Source organism: Nannobrachium achirus (genome assembly GCF_963921795.1).
Source record: "Nannobrachium achirus genome assembly, chromosome: 6".
In the NCBI taxonomy this organism is placed as follows: Eukaryota; Metazoa; Chordata; class Actinopteri; order Myctophiformes; family Myctophidae; genus Nannobrachium; species Nannobrachium achirus.
Window position 1 is genome coordinate 38,800,579 of NC_137815.1, and position 20,445 is coordinate 38,821,023.

A 20,445-nucleotide genomic window follows, 5' to 3' on the forward strand; every position below is an offset into this window, starting at 1 on the left:
CATGAGGGAATATTGTCTCAGACAGATTATAGATCTTGCAGTACAATTCATAATGACAAGATCAAAAACCTTCCGTGCCACCAAAGAAAAACAAAAGGTCTGGTAGGCTAGTGCCAACTCACTCATGCCTACATAAGGGTTTTGTGCCGACTGACTGCTAGGGAACATGTTCTGACATTTCTTTAAGTACCGTCACTATTACAAAGAGCTACTGAGCATCTTACATAAATCTTCTCAATATTTACTTTTTTTTTAAATAACACTCTTTCCATCTGTCACACAATATAAATTAAGGTCTAATAATTTGATTTTTTTTTTTTGCATTCCTTAAATTACTTCATGTAAGCTAATATAAACATACATTTACATATGTACAAAACTATACACATGCACATGTACTCAACTGAGTTTTTATATATATACACATAAGGTTTTTTGCCATACATATGGCTTTTCAGGAGTAATCAATTCTTTCAAACAAACCAATTGTGCTTTTCAAGTCATTACTGGTTGGATTCGCTAACATTTACAAGTTATTCAAAAAGTGATTACAGTGGCCTCTTTCATGACTAGAAATTAGCATCCCCTTGGTAGTGACTTCACATCTTTACCGCATTCACCCAAATAGCTGCACCAAGTACTCCAACATTCTAATATATTATAATACAAAAAAAAACAGCTTCACAATATGGAAAAATAAATGGTTTCAAAGTCTCACTCAAAGCAAATCATAACTGAAGGAACATTTCTATAAAAAAAGGTTTAGTTTGAATTTGAATCTGCACACACAAATTGATTTACCATCAATTATTCTTTGAAATGTCCCCAGTTATATAAAGTGAATCAATTGAATCAGCATTTGTGATGACCTTTTAAGATACTATTTCTTTAAATGAAGTGCACAAATAGTATTCCAGCAGCAACACACAGCGGGAGTCGTAAAGTATACCATGACACGGAACTACTTTTCCAAATGTCGTTTGTCCTGGCTGTAATTTATTAAATAAGCCATTTCTTACAGACAAACCATAAGTAATGACCAATGACTTATGAATTATTCATATATAGCAGACAAACAGGCTACTTGACAGAGCAACTAAGAGGAAGACATAAATTAGGGGCGGGCAACTAATTGACTTGTGCAGGTATTTTAGTTTGACTTTCTGTGTATTTGGCACAATTACATTTTATATAAATATTTTTGAACAACAAAACTAGGGATAATTCATGATGAATTTCTTTTGACAATAAACTTTCTAAAAAACAGGTTTGAGACATGATGGCTGTTGCTGAGACTCCATAAGAAATAAAGTGATTTCAAATGGCAAATACAATCTGAATATGCTTTGAATCAAGCTAGTCCCTTTGAGAATAAAATATTTACATTTTGTCACTTTGAAGTCTTGACTCACTTTGGCCTAAAAACAAAACACATAGCACACAGTGGTTGTGTAAAACAAATACAAATTAAATCACATGATCCAACAAATTAAATCACATGATCCGACGAATAATATAATCTTTCAAAAAATCTCTTCAAAGCAGTTTCTTCTGATAAAAACATTTGACTCTTTCATAACCCAAGCAACACTGACTTCGTCAAACTCCAATCAAGGTCTGACGGCTCAAATGGAAACCATAATGCTACTCTCCCACCTATTCTGGAGCTTCATCTTTGAATAGGCTTTTTTAATCCATCGAGCCAGGCAACCTGTGAAGGATGATTACATTTTCAAAATAAAACTATTCATATAAAATTGGAGGGGGTGAAGTCTACGTTCCCTCTCACGTGGTTTAAGTGTACCATGGCCCGGTCGTACGCTGTGTGCACGGACTTGCGCACGCTGGGTTTCTTTCCCTCCATTAAGCGCAGTTTGTCTACAGTGTCATCCATCCCCATTGGCAGTAACTTGTCCCGAGGAAGCCACTGCCTGAAAAGCAAGCAAATCCTTTATATAATTCCACAAAATCTCTGGGTGAGCCTATATCTGTGTATGTGAGTTTGTCTGTCCCAGGGGCGTCAATTGGGTATGGCAGGGGTATGCGGCTGCCATACCCTGGGTCCAGGGGGGAAAATAAAAGTTACTTTTAAATATAAATCCATGAATGTCTTTTTGTCTATCTTCGCTGGTTATTATGTTGTTAAATTACAGTAAAATAACTACAAATGCAAAATTTAACAAAATGTCTCTTTAACAAGGTATTGCATTATTGTTAATTGTGGCATGTTTACCAACATGCTAAGTTTAGCTGCACTTGAAAAACCATTCCAGGCTGCCATATCCAGCCCAAGAAACCGTAGAAACCTGTGTAAACAAGAATTGACACAGTCAATATATAAGCTGGTCAGATGGAAAAAAAAAAGTTTTTTGAAAAAAAAAAAAAAAAAAATGTTTTTTGAAAAAAAAAAAAAGTTTTGGAAAAAAAAGTTTTTTGGAAAAAAAAAGTTTTGAAAAAACTCGGGCGTGCTCAAACAACAGTAATAACTGCGTATTACCTTACTGTACTTTACTGTACTGTATACTGTACCTCACTGTACTGTACTGTACATATTCTGTGTTCTATATCTATGAAGTCTGTGTTCTAGATCTATGAATTTTGTCACTCCCCCCCCCCCCGTGTATGTGTGTGTGTGTGTGTGTGTGTGTGTGTGTGTGTGTGTGTGTGTGTGTGTGTGTGTGTGTGTGTGTGTGTGTGTGACTTTTACTTATAACTGAGTACATCTACAGTGCAGTATTGATACTTTTAAGATACTTTTAAAAAAACAAGTGTAAAACATTTGAGTACTTTTTCCAACAGCTACTTTCCCCCATAGCCTGGAGGACTCCTGCTAAGTTTGCAGTTGCCTTAGAGCCTAATACTCTATAAATCTATCTGTGATGTCTGATTGTACTAAAACTAGCATGCTTATTAGGCAGTAGTGGGAAAAGTACTCGCATTCTTTACTTAAGTATCATGCAATACTGCAATGTCAGTGGAAGTCTTGTATTCAAAATGTAGGATACTTGAGTACAAGTATAAAAAGTATTTGTATTAAAATGTACCAAAAGCAGAAAGTACGCATTATGCAGAACTTAATGTAACCAAGGTGTTCAAATAATTGTATTGATTGTAGGCATTTTCCAAAATCTTGTGGTATTTCACTGCTACATATCGTTCTAAATATATGCTTTCTTGTCATTTAGTACAATGAATGTGTTACCGTGTCTCTAGAAATGTGCTCATTATTGGTGAAGATACTAACTGTAATTCTCAAAGACTCGCATTGGTTCATTCAGCACATCGTTTTTGCTCTGTTTCATTTGATATTAAAATGCAACTCGAATTAATCTACTGTGTGGACACTGATCAGATGACAGGAAGAAGCAGCTCATCAATGAATGTACTTTGTGTTGCTTTTGTAAATTGTGTAGGGTACGATATTTTCATGACTTCACACCAAAGCCCATATCATGGTCATAGAGTTAAATCATTGACAACTTGCATACTCGTTCAGTTCATATGTTAATGCAGATGGTATGCAGATGGTGTGACACATCACCTACTACAGCCTACAACGATGCCCAGGGCAACACTGCATATTGTCTATAAATGGCTCACAGTTTAAATAACGTACGGTTTATTTGGACAATCATCTGTAACAGATGAAGTATAATTAAATACGACGTGATTAACGTTTGTTTGACATCCTCATCACAATTACATTGGATGCATCGCGTTGATTAAAGTGAATGGCTGCTATAGTTTTGCTAGTTTTCATCACCTAATCACCTTCCTTTCATAACCTAATCTCTACGTTTAGAATTGAAAGAAAAATAATGTTAATGTTAGTATGAAGCTAATTATAAAGCTTAAATGGATGATGATGTCAACAATGACTTGTGAAAATCAAAGAATGATAACCGATCTACAAGCAATCATACAAACATTTTGTACTTTGATGCCAATACTTTTGTACTTTTACTCAAGTATAGACCTCTCTTTTCTTCTGTTTCATTTATCACAAGCAGGCTGGCCACAGGCACCGGCTCAGTGTGAAGGAATGGTGCTCCCTGCTGGACAAAATATTTCATTACAGCAGTACAGGTCTGGCTCCCAATCATGAGCTCGGTGACCATGTGACATGGACAGCCAATCGGCAAATAGGTCCCCTAAATGTCTCAGGACAATGTAATCTGTTTAAAGAGCTGGTCCTGCTGACCAGCTAAAAACTGACATTGTTTTCAAACATTGTGAAATAAAATAGCTGATCTACATGCTCACAACGCCTCGCAGCGCGAGGCGTTGTGAGCATGTAGATCTGCTATTTTCACAATAGAACCGTGTTATCCAAAATGTAATGCCTATTTTCCATGAGGACTCCCATCTTTGCCATACCCTAGCTTTTGCTGAACTGACGCCACTGGTCTGTCCTAGAACTATCCAAAAACAACCATCTTCACTTTCGCTGTTAGCAGGGTCGGAAATGTTATGGGTGATTGGAGGGGAAATCTCCTGCTTTATCCCGCCTAGGGCTGTCACGATTATGACATTTAGCATGACGATTAATTGTCATTCAAATAATTGCTATTAACAATTTTATTGTGTTTTTGTCGTTGGCAATTATATTTCTCTTTGGCTTGTGGGCTTTGAAGTTGCACATGGCAGATATGACACATAGCCTAAATATACAAATAAATTACTGACATATTTGACAACTTTATACTTAAAAAAAGAACATTGAGACTTGATAGTTCACAACGTGCCGCGATGCAATGCGTTGTGAGCTTGTAGATCTGCTATTTCCACTATTTTTGAAAATGATTGAAAATGTATAAAACATTTTCAACATGGAAACGATTATGACAAAATAATTGCGATTATGTCAAATAATTGCGATTAGATGATTATGTAATAATTGTGACAGGCCTAATCCCACCTCTGGTTATTCATTTTTATCATGTTTTATCCCTGCTTCTGCTCAGATTGAATTAAATCTGAGAACGAGCCTTTTCTGTACGTGCCCCAAAAAGCTGGAATGCCCTACCCGACGAGCAGATAGTATCACGTCCTTTAAATCGTAGTCTCGCGTGGCCAGACTGTTGCCTCCGCGATTTGGTCAAATGCTCCCGGCATACAGTCTGGCAGACGGAAATAGAAACGGTGAGTGCGAGATAAAGCGGATGTGACGCAACCGCTCCCTTAGTGCAGTAGCAATAACATATCCTACTGGAAGCGTTATGTCTCCTTTCAACATTTCTGGGGGCTTTATTTTGTCTTTCTCTGGTGTTATTGGTGTCACCTTCATGATGTTTTCAAACGTTTCATAAACTATACACTCATAACAATAATAGGCAGCTCGAATGACTTTGTCTGAGCTATTGTGTTTCTGTTATGTTTCCAATGGGACTACAGTTCAGTGCAGCAGTGGCTACTTCCGATACTCGCCGTTCGGGAGCTGCTCTTCCAGACTCTATATAGCATTCGGAGATTGTGGAATAGTTGTCTGGCTACGCGAGACTATTTAAATCGCCTCGGAAAAGCATTCTTGTAAAGCACCCTAATCCCTCTCTTTCCTTGTTGAATTGTTATCAGTTTTAGCTGTTAGAATAGATCCCTAAGTTGTTCATTTTCTATTCTTTTTGTTTTGTTTTCCTTGATTTGTTTTAAATTGTGTACATTTTCTGTGCAGCACTTTGTGACTTCTATCTAGAAAGGTGGTACTGTATAAAATAAAGTTATAATAATAATGATTGTTATGTGTGTGTGTGTGTGTGTGTGTGTGTGTGTGTGTGTGTGTGTGTGTGTATGTGTGCGTGTGTGTGTGCGTGCGTGCTGTGTGTGTTTGTGTGTGTGTGTGCTCGTGTGCGTGTGTGTGGCACGCTCATGTGGCCTAGTCGCTTCTTTTGGGCTTGTTTTCATACACCTGGTGCCTTGTTTCTCTCGCACAATCTGGCAACACCGATTCCGGATCTTACCAAGTCCTTTTGGTATCAAAGAAGAGCACCAGGAAGAGCTTCTCGCCCTCCTCATCTCGTCGCTGCTCGCCCAGTTTGAGCACCTCCACGGGGGGCACTGGAATGGGGATGCCGTTGTGAAGGAGACCCTCCTGGGGCATGCCTGGATCAACGATCTGTATGGATGCATTAATCAGCCATTGTTTAACAGAACCGGTACACTATATTGTGTATCATTATTTTATGCTTTAACTATTGAAAAATAGCAGATATACAAGCTCACAGCGCGGCACCGAGTGCCGCGCTGCGAGCTTGTAGATCTGCTATTTTTGAAAAATCGTGGAAATTTTGACCCGATTCTATAAGTGTTTTTTGAATCCTTCTAAGGTTTTTTTGAAAAACCTATGTTTCTATGTCAGCAATCTGGTTAGCCATCGTCAAAGAAAAGGTCCTTTTCACTTAACTGGAGCTCAGTTAGTCTGTTCTTGAGAGACTACTATGTCAGTGGTTCTCAAACCTTTTCATGTGAAGGACCCCCAAAATGATGGCCACGGACCCCCATCTCAAAATATTTAGTTCCAGGGACCCCCCAGAAGCAAAATTTGAGTTACAAACGTTCGCTTTGAAAATACATATATTCAAAGATTTGCACACATTTTCACGACTTTTTCAAAAACTTGTGAACTTGTATATCTGCTATTTTTCACTGGTTAAAGCATTCAATAATCTCAGGCCTAAATGGGTTTTAGTGCTAAAATTATGTTAGATATCATATAATAAGAGTGAGACAGCACCAGCGAGACATGGTTTGCCGTATACGGCACAAGTTGGAAATATGGTATGAATTTCTCTTATTTTGCACCTTTTAGCATGAAATAGCTTAAAGAACGTACTTATTTTAGATACCTTGGTTTCACTTGGTGAATTAAAATCTCTGATACAGAGCCTACTATATTTAGGTCTGATATACTATAATTTGTATTGTTGCTGCTGCCTTGGCCAGGTCTCTATTCTAAAACAGATCTTGCATCTCAATGGGACTTCGTGGTCAAATACAGGGTGGCGATCTGGTGCAGCAGTTAACACTTGGGATGCCATAGTTTTGTCATAACTAATGTAGATTAACGCTGTGTATTAGAGGTGTAACGATATAGTAACTGTATCGAAATATCGTTTTTAACTGAAAATATCGAAGTAAATCGAAATGAAAACAGCTAAAATCGAATCGTATCGTTTTATTTTGTATCGTATCGAATCGGCAGTGCAAAGAATCGATTGTATCGATACTACCTACTTGTGCATTGTATTTAGCATTTTTAAGAAGAAAACATTTAAAGGAGGGGTTTAATTACTTTTCCTTTCCATATAGCTACTCTGGACTATCGATAAATGTGTGTAATCTCTGGGTTCATGTCAAGGTGCAGGTTTGTCAATATACAATGACCATGTATTTGGCAGATAATCACTGTGTTTACTTATTTATATCCATAACAATACATGTTTCCCTTAAAAACCTGCACTATCCACACCTTTCACACAGATTTAATGTCTTTGCTAAATAGTTACTATATCGATTTTAAATCCTTGAATCGAATCGTATCGTATCGTATCACCATGAATGAACCAATATCGTCCATGTATCGTATCGTCAACCATGTATCGTGATATGTATCGAATCGCTATTAAAATGTATCGTTACACCCCTACTGTGTATCTTATCTTTCCTATTGTTTTTACCAGATTTTCGGTGGCGGCGTGCACGCGGGTTGTGCAAGCGGCGGCACTCGTTCACGGCCGCTCAGTGTCTGCACCGCTGTAATTCTTATGCCGTTCCTGGACGTTTTTTGCGTCGGAAGTGTTAACGTGATGTTTACAATCAGACCAAGGCCAGTCCACATAGAAGCAAGAACTCCTGAAGACCGACTTCTTAGTTACCTCAGTTTAGTTTCGTTTACCAGTGAGACGCCTAAGGGCGAAAAGCGACCTAAAGGGTGAGGTCGCGCCATGTCTTGGCCATCTGGCCAGTGATGTATATCGGACCAGTTACCCATATATGGAGAACCCTGATACCCATATATGGAGATCCATGAATATGGAGATATGCTGTGAGAGCCCAAACATGCTTACTCAGTTATTTGTTATGTGAAAGTCCTATGACGTCTATGACATCTGACATCATACATACAATCCCTTTTATGCCCATATATGGAGATCCCTGTCTGTAGAATCACAGATATGGGCTGTCTTGGCCATCTGTCTTGGCCACGGATTCTGTTAGTGTGGTATGTGGCCGATGTGGCCTCCATATATGGGCATGAAGTCCTGTTAGATATGGGCTTAATATTGATGACATCAGGGATATCTATATAAGGGCATAAAGGGGATTCTGTTCCCCTGACATCTCAGTGATGTCAAGAGGGTGATGTCCGAGCGTCAAACCGAGCGTTACACGGAAATGTGACACGGAGACAAGATGTGACCGTTTTCATAATGTGGCTATACTTTTCCCCAAGATGCTGCATCATCTGTCCTTCCCTACTCAGAAACGTTGCAGTGGCAATGTTAAAAGCAGCCTGCGGTTTCTGTTTAGGATCTATTGTGACTATGTGGCATAACCCCAGTCTCACTGCACGAGAGATAACAGAGATTATGGGTTGGTTGAGTGAACACCAGCTAGTCAGCCCGACATTAACTGCTGCACTGGAGCGCCACCCCATGATTCTCCACTTGCAGCCAACAGCAGACCACACTCCACTGGCACAGCATCAAATGTATTCTCACCATTGCTGGGTATGATGGGTATCCACGGCATTTGGCCCAAACCAGGTCTAGAGGTGAGAGCTCTCTCTCATTATCCAGAAGTGTAGTTCCTGTGCACAAGAATATGATTTGTATATAAGAATCCGTTCTCTGTGTTTGTTGAGTGAATGCCCCTGCATCTTGTTGTGACAAATCAATTGGCAAACCACGGAAATATTAACTGTGTCATGATCATTTGTGAAGCCTTTCTCAATTATTTTGCACTGCATTTGTATTGTCTTCTCTAGAAAAGAGCTGGTATCGGCTATTTTGGCACACTACTAAGAATAATAATCCCTACTGTGAATTGAACATTAACTTAGGTGTGGTGTTCCTGATATGAGTGTGTGAGTATGTAAACGCAAGTTTACGCAAGTGGTTAACTGCGTCTGTGGATTTTATGAATATTGAATGAAAAGTATTAACAGGACATTGGATCCACTGGAATGCAGATTATTTTTTTCCCATTCCCTTGGAAGATGCGTTTATTATGATGATGCAGATGATAATACCCACCGGAGGCAGGCACGTCTCCATTCTCACTGGTGGGGACTTTAACCAGGGCTGGTTTACCTCGACTGCGTTTGGGTGGAGACACACTAGAGCTGAGGACAAAATGTGCTATATTTAAGAGATTTTATTTGCAACGCATAAATTGAATTCCAAACTAAACTAAAGTAATTATGCATAACATACCTACAGTACCTACTTTTGGAATACTCACTTTATTTTGTCATCAATTGTGTGGTCTGCAGAGATCTCTTGGTGCTTTCCCAGTCCATTTGTTAAGCCTAATTGTAAAAATGAATAAACGTATTAGACCAGAAAAGGACTTTCTCTTAATATGTTCAACAAGTGTTAAGTGGAAGGAAAATTCCTTGATATCGAATGACAATACCACTTTAACAAAACTTTACTAATATCTTTCACAATGTTTCATAGCATACAAAATCAAAGACAGTATTTTCTGGTGCACCAGAGGAATTTCATGGAAAACTTCACAGTGTTTTGAGTGCTTCCTGTTTATATACTGTTATGGGCTATAGTAAATAAGCATTTGTCAGTACAAAGAAAGGGCCGATGGGACCCCAATTCTAATTTGTGTGTGTGTGTGTGTGTGTGTGTGTGTGTGTGTGTGTGTGTGTGTACGTGTGCATGCATGCGTGCGTGCGTGCGTGTGGGACACCCCAACCTGACAAGCACTTGTAAGAGTTGAGGAATTTTGTTTGACTAACAAGGGTGAGCTTGCAGATCGGTTATTTTCCCTACATTTGTGTGAAATTATTAGATGATGAAAAAAACATGCAGATACGCATTTCTTCCCAACAGCAACGATACTGTATGTGTGTTTTAACCTTTTAATCCTCTTCACACAAAAACATCCTAAGCAATAACATACAGTACCTAGTTTAAAGATGGGGTGCCAGGAAGAAAGTGTAAAATTAGGTTTTTATGTGGCCACACCCACCAGTTCGTTAGGTATGTATGCCTGGTTGTCAGGTGGGTGGTGACCCAGCTGAAGTTATAACCCCACCCAGTGGTCTATTAGAATAATGTTAACTCCATAGACACATACAAAGCAGAAAAAGTGCCAAACTATGGCACCACCTCTTTAAGGATTTGTCTTACCTTCCTGGCTGGGTAGGGGAAGGGGAAGGGGTTTGTCTGCCTCCCAGCAGTCTGAGCTGGGGCCTCTGGACCTCAGCTGGTGGGAGGAAGGTGACGGAGGGGTCGCGGCGGGGGAGGGGGTCAAGGTGGAAATGGTGGAAATGGTGGTGATGATAGAATTTGGACTGGCGGGGGTGCTGCTGTCCACACCGTTGCTTTTACCCTCCGAGGTTGTCCCGTTCTGCTCCGCCGGGCTCTTTCTTTTCGCCAGCCTCGCGCCGTTCTTGGCCTTCTTGAACAGGACGGACGTGCGGCGGCCGACTCCTCCGACCAAGGGCGGGGGCGGCGGCCTGCCCAGAGGCGTGACCTCGTGGACGGCCTCCGTTTGCGAAGACGGCGTCTCCCCGACCTCGGCTTCCTCCTCGCCCTGGCTTTTGCTTTCGCCGCTGCGCGCAGATCTCTGGCGCTTGTAGGAGCGGCCGGGCGATCTACGCCCGCCGGTCACTATGCCCAGCACCGGGGGTTCGAGTGGGGCGTCTCCCGGCAGCGGTGATGACACTGGGCACGTGAGCTCCAACACGGGCGGAGAGTCATCTGGATCTGAGAGGACTTGAATCATAGAGGGGAGGGAGTTGAATCATAGTAATGATTAGTGCTGTTGAGCAGAAACCTTGTATCTCTGTATTTGTACTTTTTGTGTAAAAACCTTTAAATTAATGTCCCACTTCTTTGCACAAAAGTAGAAAAAATAGCCAATCTACAAGCTCAGATTGGCAGTGTCTGGGTTTTTAATATTGAACCAATGAAAAGCATTAACAAGAGCTTGTGACTAAATAATAACTATTGGATCCACTGAAACACAGGTTCTTTTTACCATTACTTAAGTAATATTTAGACACCCAACAATGACGATGTTACTGTTCAGAATATACAGTAGTTCTAATTTGCTGTGTTCTGTTACCTGTGCCAGGCGGTGTTACTGACATTAAAGGTCCATTATCCACGATGTCTTTCTTTCCCTTTTTCCTTTCCTTTTCCACCACTTTCTTCTTCTCCTCCTTCTCTCCTTCCTCCTCCTCGTCCTCCTCTTCCTCTGTGTCGTTACCGTTGACAGCCTGGGAGTTATGCTGCTGCTGCTGCTGCTGCTGCTGCTGGTCAGCCTTCTGCCGGAGGCCGTTGATCTCTCTGCGCAGCAGCCGGATGCGTTTGGTCCGGCCGCCGCTGGAACGCATCGGCGTCACCATGTCCAGTTTGTCCAGCAAGGCCTTGAGCTGCTCGTCTGTGGTCAGGTGGAGTCTGTTCTCTGGATCCAGGATGGAGTCGACTGCAGAGGACAATGACATGAAAATATTGATGTGTAGAGAAAGTAGAGAAAGAGAAGTAAGAGAAAGGGAGGGAATGAGATTAGGTCAGACGTCAACACTGGTTGATGATGACCAGTGGTGGACAAAGTACTCAACCCCAGTACTTGAGTCAAGTACAGAGTATAGATACTCCTGGTTACAAAGTACAATATTTGTCTCCTAAACGTAGAGGAGTGAAAGCCATAAGCAATCCAAAAATCTAAACACTCAAGTAAAGAACAGTATCAGGTTAATGTACTCGTGTTACTGTCCACCACCACTTTGAGCGCTCAAACTCACTGTCATCCCAGGTGCACTGGTAGAAGTTGTGTTTGTTAGGAGCCTCTGGGAGGTGCAGGCCAGTGTGTGGGTCCAGGCCGATGCTCTGTGCCTGCCTGTGGGCATGGCGGAGAATGGCTCCACCTACTTCATGCAGGCTCTGGGCCATCTTGTGAAACGCGGTGTCCTTAGAGTTGTATTTCAGACAGTTGGAGACCATTAGGTCAAAGTCCTTCTCCAGGTCTGCTATGGAGCAGTAGGCGTGAGCTTCCAGTTTGGCACGCATGGTGGCCAGGTCCATGGGCTGGGATACGAACTCCATGTAATCTGGGACCTTAAGAGAAAATGGTAAAATAAGAATAAGAATTAAGAATAAAACTGTGACAAAATAATCTACGGTACCATAACATAAGAACAAATTCCAGGTGTCACCGCATCAACAGCAGTGGAGATTTGACTAGGTATGAATGAAAATAAAATAATACTGAATAATGTACAATGTAATGAAAACTTCTAGTGAATGGTCTAAACATGCAAAAACACCATATTTTAAAAACATGTTGGCGCCTTTTCACTACTGGCATTCCAAAATTGTCATTCATATTGCAATGTTGTACCCCCCTGCCTCCCCCCAATGCATTTAGAATGAATATGACCAGTCTATCAACTATGAGTATAAGGGTGGATATATGCATGGCATGGTAAGTAAGTAACTGTCTGTCCATCAACACTGAGTATGTGAATGAATGCTACAATGAAATGAATATAAGACTACAAGAACCTCCGCTAGATTGACCGGCTGAGAGAAGATCTGAGCGGTGTCCTTCTCCTGCAGTTGGTCAAGCGTGGTGCGCAGCAGTACTAGAGCAGGGGTCAACTTGAGCTCTAGAGCAGCCTGCTGAATCTTCATCTGAAGATGCCAAAGGACGGAATACATAGAAAAAAAAAGAACAACATTAGTTCTAACTAGAAGCAGTGCTCTTCCGAGCACAGGTCTCCACCAGGCCACACAAATCGGCCTGTTATAGCGCCACCATGAGGCTGATTTAAAAAATGTGGGGCAGAGGTTCTGAATTAGCATCCAGGGAGTGTGTGTGCTCAGTTAGGCAGCGATCGGGCCAACGGCGCCGGAGATTAGCTGGTAACAACCAGGCCACACAAATCGGCCTGTTATAGCGCCACCATGAGGCTGATTTGAAAAATGTGGGGCAGAGGTTCTAGATTGGCATCCAGGGAGTGTGTGTGCTCAGTTTGGCAGCGATCGGGCCAACGGTGACTGAGATTAGCTGTTCACAAACTGCGAGGACGCACGGACGCACGGACGGACGCACGGACGCACGGACGGACGGAGGGGAAAACATACTCTCCCTCAGCCTTCGGCTGGTGGAGACAATAAAATAGAATATGATATATATGAATATATTATCTAAATAGAAACAACAATGCTACACAATCTAAATGAGACATACAGTACTGAACATGACCACCCAAAAAAATAAAAAGAAATCATCCCAAAACCTATACCACTTTGTCATTGGCTAGTACGCTTGTGCAAGGACACGCTGTGATTGGCAAGTAGCCATTTTTTGAGTGACAGTTGGGGCAAACGCTCTCGCCAAAACATTATTTACTATTCTGTCCCTACTCGAATGGTGAATCGGCTCAAACGACCTTCACAACGTTCGCCACGGCAACTCGCTTGCTCTGTGGCTTTTATTTTTCATCTAAAAGAGGCACTTTTGCATTGGCCACAGAAGCAGGGCATAGCTATAGGCAAAGCACAAGCGGTTTTGGATTCAGTATGTCGCGTCTTAACCCCCAAAGAATTTGCACACATCCCCCAATATGCTTCTTTTGGTAATCGCTCTCGTTTTGAGCGACCTGCCAGCACACACCTACCTACTGCACGGTTTGCCAGTCACAGGTGTGTGACTGCATTACTCATTCCACGATTGCACAATCCTTACAAGTTACACCTTGTTGTAAAGGTGACTAATCAACGATAAAAATTATATAAAACACAATACCAATTGGTTATATTGAAGGGGAGAAATAATCGACCAATCTGAACTTTTTGTGGGCAGTTTATTTTGTCAGGAACGGCAACATTTCCATGTTAGTTACATCTTTGTCAAGACATGGTTAAAATCACCTGTTCTCTCTTTAGCCTCTCTCTCTTACGGATGAGTTCCACTAGGAGTCTGGCTCTTTCCAGGTCTTGCCTCAACTTCTGCCAATAGCGTAGTTCCTCCCGTGCAGCACACAGCTTCTCATCAGGCTCTTTCTGATCAACAAAATAAAAGACGCAAGCACTTAGTCTGATTACATTATTCAGCTTGGAAATCTATCAACCCGTCATGTTTTTATTGAGTTCCTCTGTACCTGTTCAGTAGTCTTGTGAGCCTGCAGATGTGAGTGAAGTCGTCGTATTAGTGGCATGCCATTCCGCGACTGTCGTTTCAGTAACCAGTAGTTATGAAGCCTCTGCATGAATTGATTCTTCCTCTGCACTGCAACCCCTGTGCAGATCTTATTGAGCCTGTGGAGAGAGTTTTTTTAACCAGAGAGTAAATCAATATTGTAACAAGACTGATAGTGACAACGCTGATCGTTTGTATTCTTCAGTATTCTTGAATTAATATAAATAAATGTAGCAAAAAAAAAAAACATTCTGATGGACAATTAAAACCAATCACCGCTGTTAATAATCTATCTCCATGCACAGCAGCCATATTGGAAAGAAATCGGGTCTCTTCCTTAATTCCTGGTGTTACCAGTGATACTAATTAAGGCTTTGTTCCATATAGTTTAGCACACTGATAGTCACACTAATGTCAAGGTCCCCCATAACTATGACTGTGTACAAATGGAACCAAATGCACCATGGGTAAACTCTCAGAGTTATTGTACACACCCGTAAGGGGACATTTGAAACCCCCTCAAGGAACCCTGCGGGTCCTTCCTTGGACCACACTGTGAGACCCAATGGTGTAGCAGAGTGTTTCCAGTGAGCAACACAATATCAACATCCTGACACTGAGACACTGTGACTCAAGGAAGCGGCTGCTGCTGTGCATAAAGCCTATTAAAGGGGATGAAAGAGTGTGACTGTCTGACCTGTGAGAGGGGATTTGAGGCACCAGCAGTACAGGCACAGCAGAGCGACGGGTTGACCCTCCCTTCTTAGCCTTCTTCTTCTGGCCCTTGGCGGCCTTCTTGTTCTGCGGCGCAGGGGGGCTTTGAGTATAGGACCGTTGACCCCGGTTACCCCTGCCCCCCACCAGCCTCCCTTCGACCGCCTCGTCTCCGGACCCGTCCCGCCGAGACCCGACTGGAGAGTGGTGCTCACAGAAGGCCGTCTTCTTCACAGAGAAGGTCGTTCCGTTGACCCCCGTCTCCCGAACGGGGTCTATCTTCATGAACAGTCCAGCCTTCTGGGCACAGGTGACATGAAACGCCCTGTAGCAGTTGGCCTTGTGGCACTGGATGGAGGCGCCCCTGCCTTTCTGCTTGCACAGGTAACAGGTGAGCTTCCAGCGAGCCGGGGGGATGTTCTTAACCCCCTCGACAGGCTCAAGGAACACAGTGTTGGCGAAGCAAACCTCGGGGATCCAAATGGCGCAGACGACATGGGCCCAGCGTCCGTCGCTCGTCTGCTTGAAGGCACCTCCCCGGTTGGGACAGAGCACACAGTCCACTGGACGAGACGGGGACTGCAGGCAGCAGCGGCACAGCCACTGGCCCTCGGGGACGTAGGGCACGCCGTAGCACTCCTGGTGGACGGCCAGGTTGCAGATGTCACAGAACAGGATGACGTTGCTGTTCAGACACTCGTCGTCCAGGCAGACGCAGCAGAAGGCGTCCTCGTCGATGGTGCTCTGTGATAGAGCCTGGCTCCGGGACTCCAGGATGGACTCTCTCTCCAGGCGGTCGATCAGCAGCTCGAACGTGTCCGGAGAGACGGAGGCGTGGCCGTCCGACACCCTCTTCTGGTTGACCATCTCCAACCAAGCCAGGTCCTCCTCGTCCATGTCGTACTCCGCCTCCGCCTCCTGCTCTTCCCCCGACTTCTCTATGTAGCGGTAGTAGGCCGTCGGGAGAGGCGGTGCTTCCGAGGGGCAGACGGAGCTCAGCACGCGGAACGTGGGCTCGGGCAGGGGGCTTTGGTGTGAGGGGTGTTGGTGGGTGTTGCCGTGCTGCTGGGAGCCAGATCGGTGGCTTTGGTGCGACGCGTTTTTGCCGTTCCTCCGCCCTTTGAGATTGGGCGGCTTCCTCCCCGGCCTGGCTTTGCTCTGGGTCTGCTCGCTGTTCTCCTTGTTGCTGTTGCACTCGACAATGTCCTGCGCCATCATCTCGTCCTCCGTTATGACCGGCAGAGGATCTGTGATGTTAATCCTGTGGAGCCTTCCATCTAGGTCCACTTCCACTATTTTCTGGGCCTGAGCGTACGTCAGAGTCTCCCTGGACGGAGACAACTGTAGTCTGTAAGGGGAGGGGGGCCGCAGCCCTCCTGATGAACCCCTGCCCCTTCCCCTCCCTCTGCCACGGCCCCTGCCCATGTCCAGTCGGCTAACACCAGTCTCGCATCCCCGCCTCCTCGCTTTCCTCATGGAGGTTTAACACTGCCTCCCTACAATTAACAGAAAAGTAAAGATGACAACAAAACACACATTTAGGATGAGTAAAGATGCAAGTTATAGCCATTATGTAGACACTACAGCAGAGCACCCTACAGCAGATTAAAATGTGTTTGCATTCATGGTATTCATTCATTCCATTCAGCCAAGTCTGTTGTTGCAAGTATCATTATTGTGTTCATTTTTTATGCTACCGGTATGTTGATTAAATTAATATATAGCAGAACAATAGCAACAACTCCCCAGAACTTTTTAGTGTAATCCTTTAAGCCTTAGTGTCTGACTGTACCTGTCCTGTACCACGTGCTGCTTATTGTACATGTCTGACTAATAAATGATTCAATCAATCAAAAGTACATTACAGGTGTTTCTTATAAAACCACAGTTGCTATCTAGGATAAAATGTTTATATTAAAATGACAGCCAAAGCATTTATACCCAATACATCCATAATAAATTACCATGATACACAGGGGTTGACACTAACGTCTCAGAGGCCCTTGCCCGTCGGGCAAGTACAGGTCATGTTCTACTTGCCCAAAGGTCATGCCCACTTGCCCAAAAAAGTAAATTGTCCATTATAAAGTGATAGGTAAGATTTTAATTACCGCTCAATTTAACAGTGATTTCTTCACTTTCTGGGGCTGTGCGATAAAACATGTCATACTGTACCTCAATCCAAATCCAAATACCTACATAGCAGCTATGATTGAATATTTCTATGGTTTCACACTTGTTATTAGATTTTTGAGTGGTGGTGACACCGTCTCCTATACGTGGCCGTGTGTGTGGGTATGTGTGTGTGTGTGCGCGTCTGTCTGTATGTAGCCTGCAGTACCTTTTCTGACCACACATGTTAAGGGAGGGGCGCTGTTGTTCAGGCCAGGCCAGGCCAGGCAAGGCACACTCACTCACTCACTCACACACACGCACGCATGCACGCACGCACGCACACACACACACACACATGCAGCCTCCACCGCTCAGTTCATTGATTCAGTGATTTTTTTATGTTTAGACAGTTATCTTGTGTTGTGTTTATAGATGGTTGTGTCCCCTCTCAAATGAGCACTTGCCCGGTCGGGCAACCTGAAAGCAAACTCCACCTGCCCGAAGGTTTTATTTACATGCCGGGGGCAGGTGGGCAAGCTTTAGTGTCAATGCCTGATACATGATGGAAATATCGATCTACCAAGCTGGATGGCAGTTGTTGTTGTTCAAATCCCCATACAAGCTTAGAAAATATGTATGAGGTTAAGTGAATAATAATTTGCATCATCAATTTCTCTATGAATTGAGTGCAAAAGGACCCCAATGTAAACAAGACAGTACTTTCTTGGGTTTAAATCCTATGTGTAGGATCTTGTATCTGAACTGTACTGTCTTGTACATTTCCTATGCATACTGCTAATGAAGTATTCAATCAATCACTAAAATGTACCTAAAATAAGGACTTTAAAATAGGTCTAAAACCATTCCAACTAACTCTGACCCTGTTTATAACACTACTACCAAGACTAGCTAGTAACAGCTACAGTACTACCAAATGGCTGTTCCTTAACATTATCATATTCATATTATATATTAGGCAGTTCTCCCACCATGCAGTGAATTGTTTAGGTCTTTCCTAATCTAATAGGTGTTTTAATAATACAGGGTGATAAGAGGTTGATAGACTGAAATGTTTACAAACATTCCTCACGTTTAATTAATAACCTGCTGCTGCCTGCTGGTTTATAACTAGTCATAATAACGTGAATTGTTCCTCTGTATATTGTATTTTTACACTGCAAAGCAATGTTCGGTAAAATAATCTAATAATTTATATGCTACAAAAAAATAACAGATCTTCTGCAACGCGCTGTTAGCTTGTAGATCTGTCATTTTGGGTACCCGGCCTAACTTGCTTAGCATCGCCCCTCCCCCGAGCAGTGCCTCTATTAGTCCGATCGGGGGTCAGTCACGGTGCCACGGCACCTTTCAACCAATCACGTGGCAGCATCCTATATTTAATCCCCGCCCTTGTTGCTGCACGTAGTTCGGTTGCGGAGCGCTAAATACCAACCCGAGCCTCTATAACATCTGTCAGCCATTTTACCCGTAACAACAACACAGACAACACACTTGTGTTGCAAGTTGTACCATAGCAGCCCTAATATGCACATACATGTAACGGTAGCAGCCGCTTTGCAAGGTGCACGACCATTGACACTGCACACTTTTTATGCGACGTTTGAACGTCGCTTCATACTAGACCAGAGAGAGAGAGTCCTGCGAAACATACAGCTTCTCTCTCCCTCTCTCTCTGCTGATGTGATAATAACGTTTCACTCGGTCGGACATTTCTCTCCCACCATTTAAGCACACATTTCTAAACAGACCAACAAGGACTGGTGAATATAGCAAGTCGATTCGCTTACCGTGCGAAATGCTGTTCCTGCGCTGGTTGTTGCGGGTGTCAAGAGAATTACGACCGTTTTAAAACAAGCCAAGCCAAATGTCAGCCAGGCTAGTGACACAATATTGGGAGGCAGCAGCAGCAGGCTGACATGCTAGCTGTTGGTTCCTCCACCACCACGGCTAGCTGTTAGCCTCTCCAGCTAGCCGGTGATTTGAGGGGCGACAGCGTCATCTTTAGCACTTCACTCCGCCATTTGGAACGCCCGCCGCGAGCCGCTCTCAAAGCCGCGCTTAGACGCTTTTCAACGTTTTCCACAGCCGCAAAATAAGTCACAAAATATTCCCCAAGATATCAAGTTTGAATGTGCCTTAATGGATATAAGGCTAAATATTCAGTCAAGATGGCTTGAAAAAATAACGCCCCTTTAGAAAAAACGAGCGCAGCCAATTGTAGGCCATCGTTTGAGCTCGCGCACAGTGCGGTCCGGCGCGTGATTGGTCAGCGCTGACCGCGGCGGTCATCGAGCTGCGGCTTGTGGTCAGTCGAGGACACAGCGCGGAGGAAAACAACGTGATGCTCAGTTTGCGCGCCTTATCTTCATTATCGACAGAAACCCACAATGTGACACCTGTTACACATGCACTGTTTACATCCTGACATCACATGTGCACCTGTTACACATGAACTGTTTACATCTTGACATGTACACTTGTTACCATAGGTAATAGGCCTATATACACCTGTTACACATGAACTGTTTACATCTTGACATGTACACTTGTTACCATAGGTAATAGGCCTATATACACCTGTTACACATGAACTGTTTACATCTTGACATGTACACTTGTTACCATAGGTAATAGGCCTAGGCTATATACGTACACCTGTTACACATGCACTGTTTACATCCTGACATGTACACAGTAGGCCTACTATTACACAATTTCTCAAATTCTACCCAAACCCCAACCATACCCGATGTTTTCCGGCCGGGTAGGGCCTAAAATGTTTACTAATTGGTCTAATTATTTTAATACTTTTATAGAGTTCTCTAATTCTGCCCGAACCTGACCCGACGTTATTGAGCCGGTTGGGGCCTAAATATGCTAGTTAGGGCCCAGTTAGGCCGGGCCTTATTTTTCAGGGCCGTTGAGACCTGTTACACATGCATGTACTGTTTACATCCTGATGTGTACACCTGTTACACATGCACTGTCTATTTACATCCTGACATGCACACCTGTTACACACTGTTTACATCCTGACATATTTAGACTACTCCTGTTGCACTTATGACCTGTCTGACATGTTTTTAAATGTTAACCTGTTGTTACGTGCATTAATGTTTACATTATGAGATGGTTAAACCCGTTACTATGGACCCTATATTCACGCCCGCCCACTCAGCAACTTCCTGGTGCTGACTCAGCTTTGAAGGG

The 20,445-nt window shown here is 43.1% G+C and overlaps 1 protein-coding gene across 1 annotated transcript; it reads right to left on the reverse strand.

Moving 5' to 3' along the window:
* Positions 1–186: 186 nt before the first annotated feature.
* brpf3a (bromodomain and PHD finger containing, 3a) lies at positions 187–19,343 on the reverse strand. Its single transcript, XM_080729002.1, has 13 exons — positions 19,023–19,343; positions 15,083–16,595; positions 14,348–14,504; positions 14,118–14,249; positions 12,747–12,875; positions 11,987–12,299; positions 11,305–11,667; positions 10,365–10,952; positions 9,460–9,526; positions 9,252–9,340; positions 8,718–8,806; positions 5,958–6,112; positions 187–1,931 (listed from the first exon to the last, which is right to left on the reverse strand). Exons 2-13 carry the CDS (start codon positions 16,573–16,575, stop codon positions 1,748–1,750), a joined length of 3,759 nt encoding a protein of 1,252 aa, XP_080585128.1. The 5' UTR covers positions 16,576–16,595; positions 19,023–19,343; the 3' UTR covers positions 187–1,747.
* Positions 19,344–20,445: the final 1,102 nt, after the last annotated feature.

Coding starts and splice junctions, on each gene's coding strand:
- brpf3a (XM_080729002.1), bottom strand. CDS start 16,575: ATGAGGAAAGCGAGGAGGCGGGGATGCGAGACTGGTGTTAGCCGACTG. Junction 12,300..12,746: donor AGCCGGTCAATCTAGCGGAG/GTTCTTGTAGTC, acceptor TTTTCTCTTAAG/GTCCCAGATTACATGGAGTT. Junction 6,113..8,717: donor ACCCATCATACCCAGCAATG/GTGAGAATACAT, acceptor GCATCCATACAG/ATCGTTGATCCAGGCATGCC.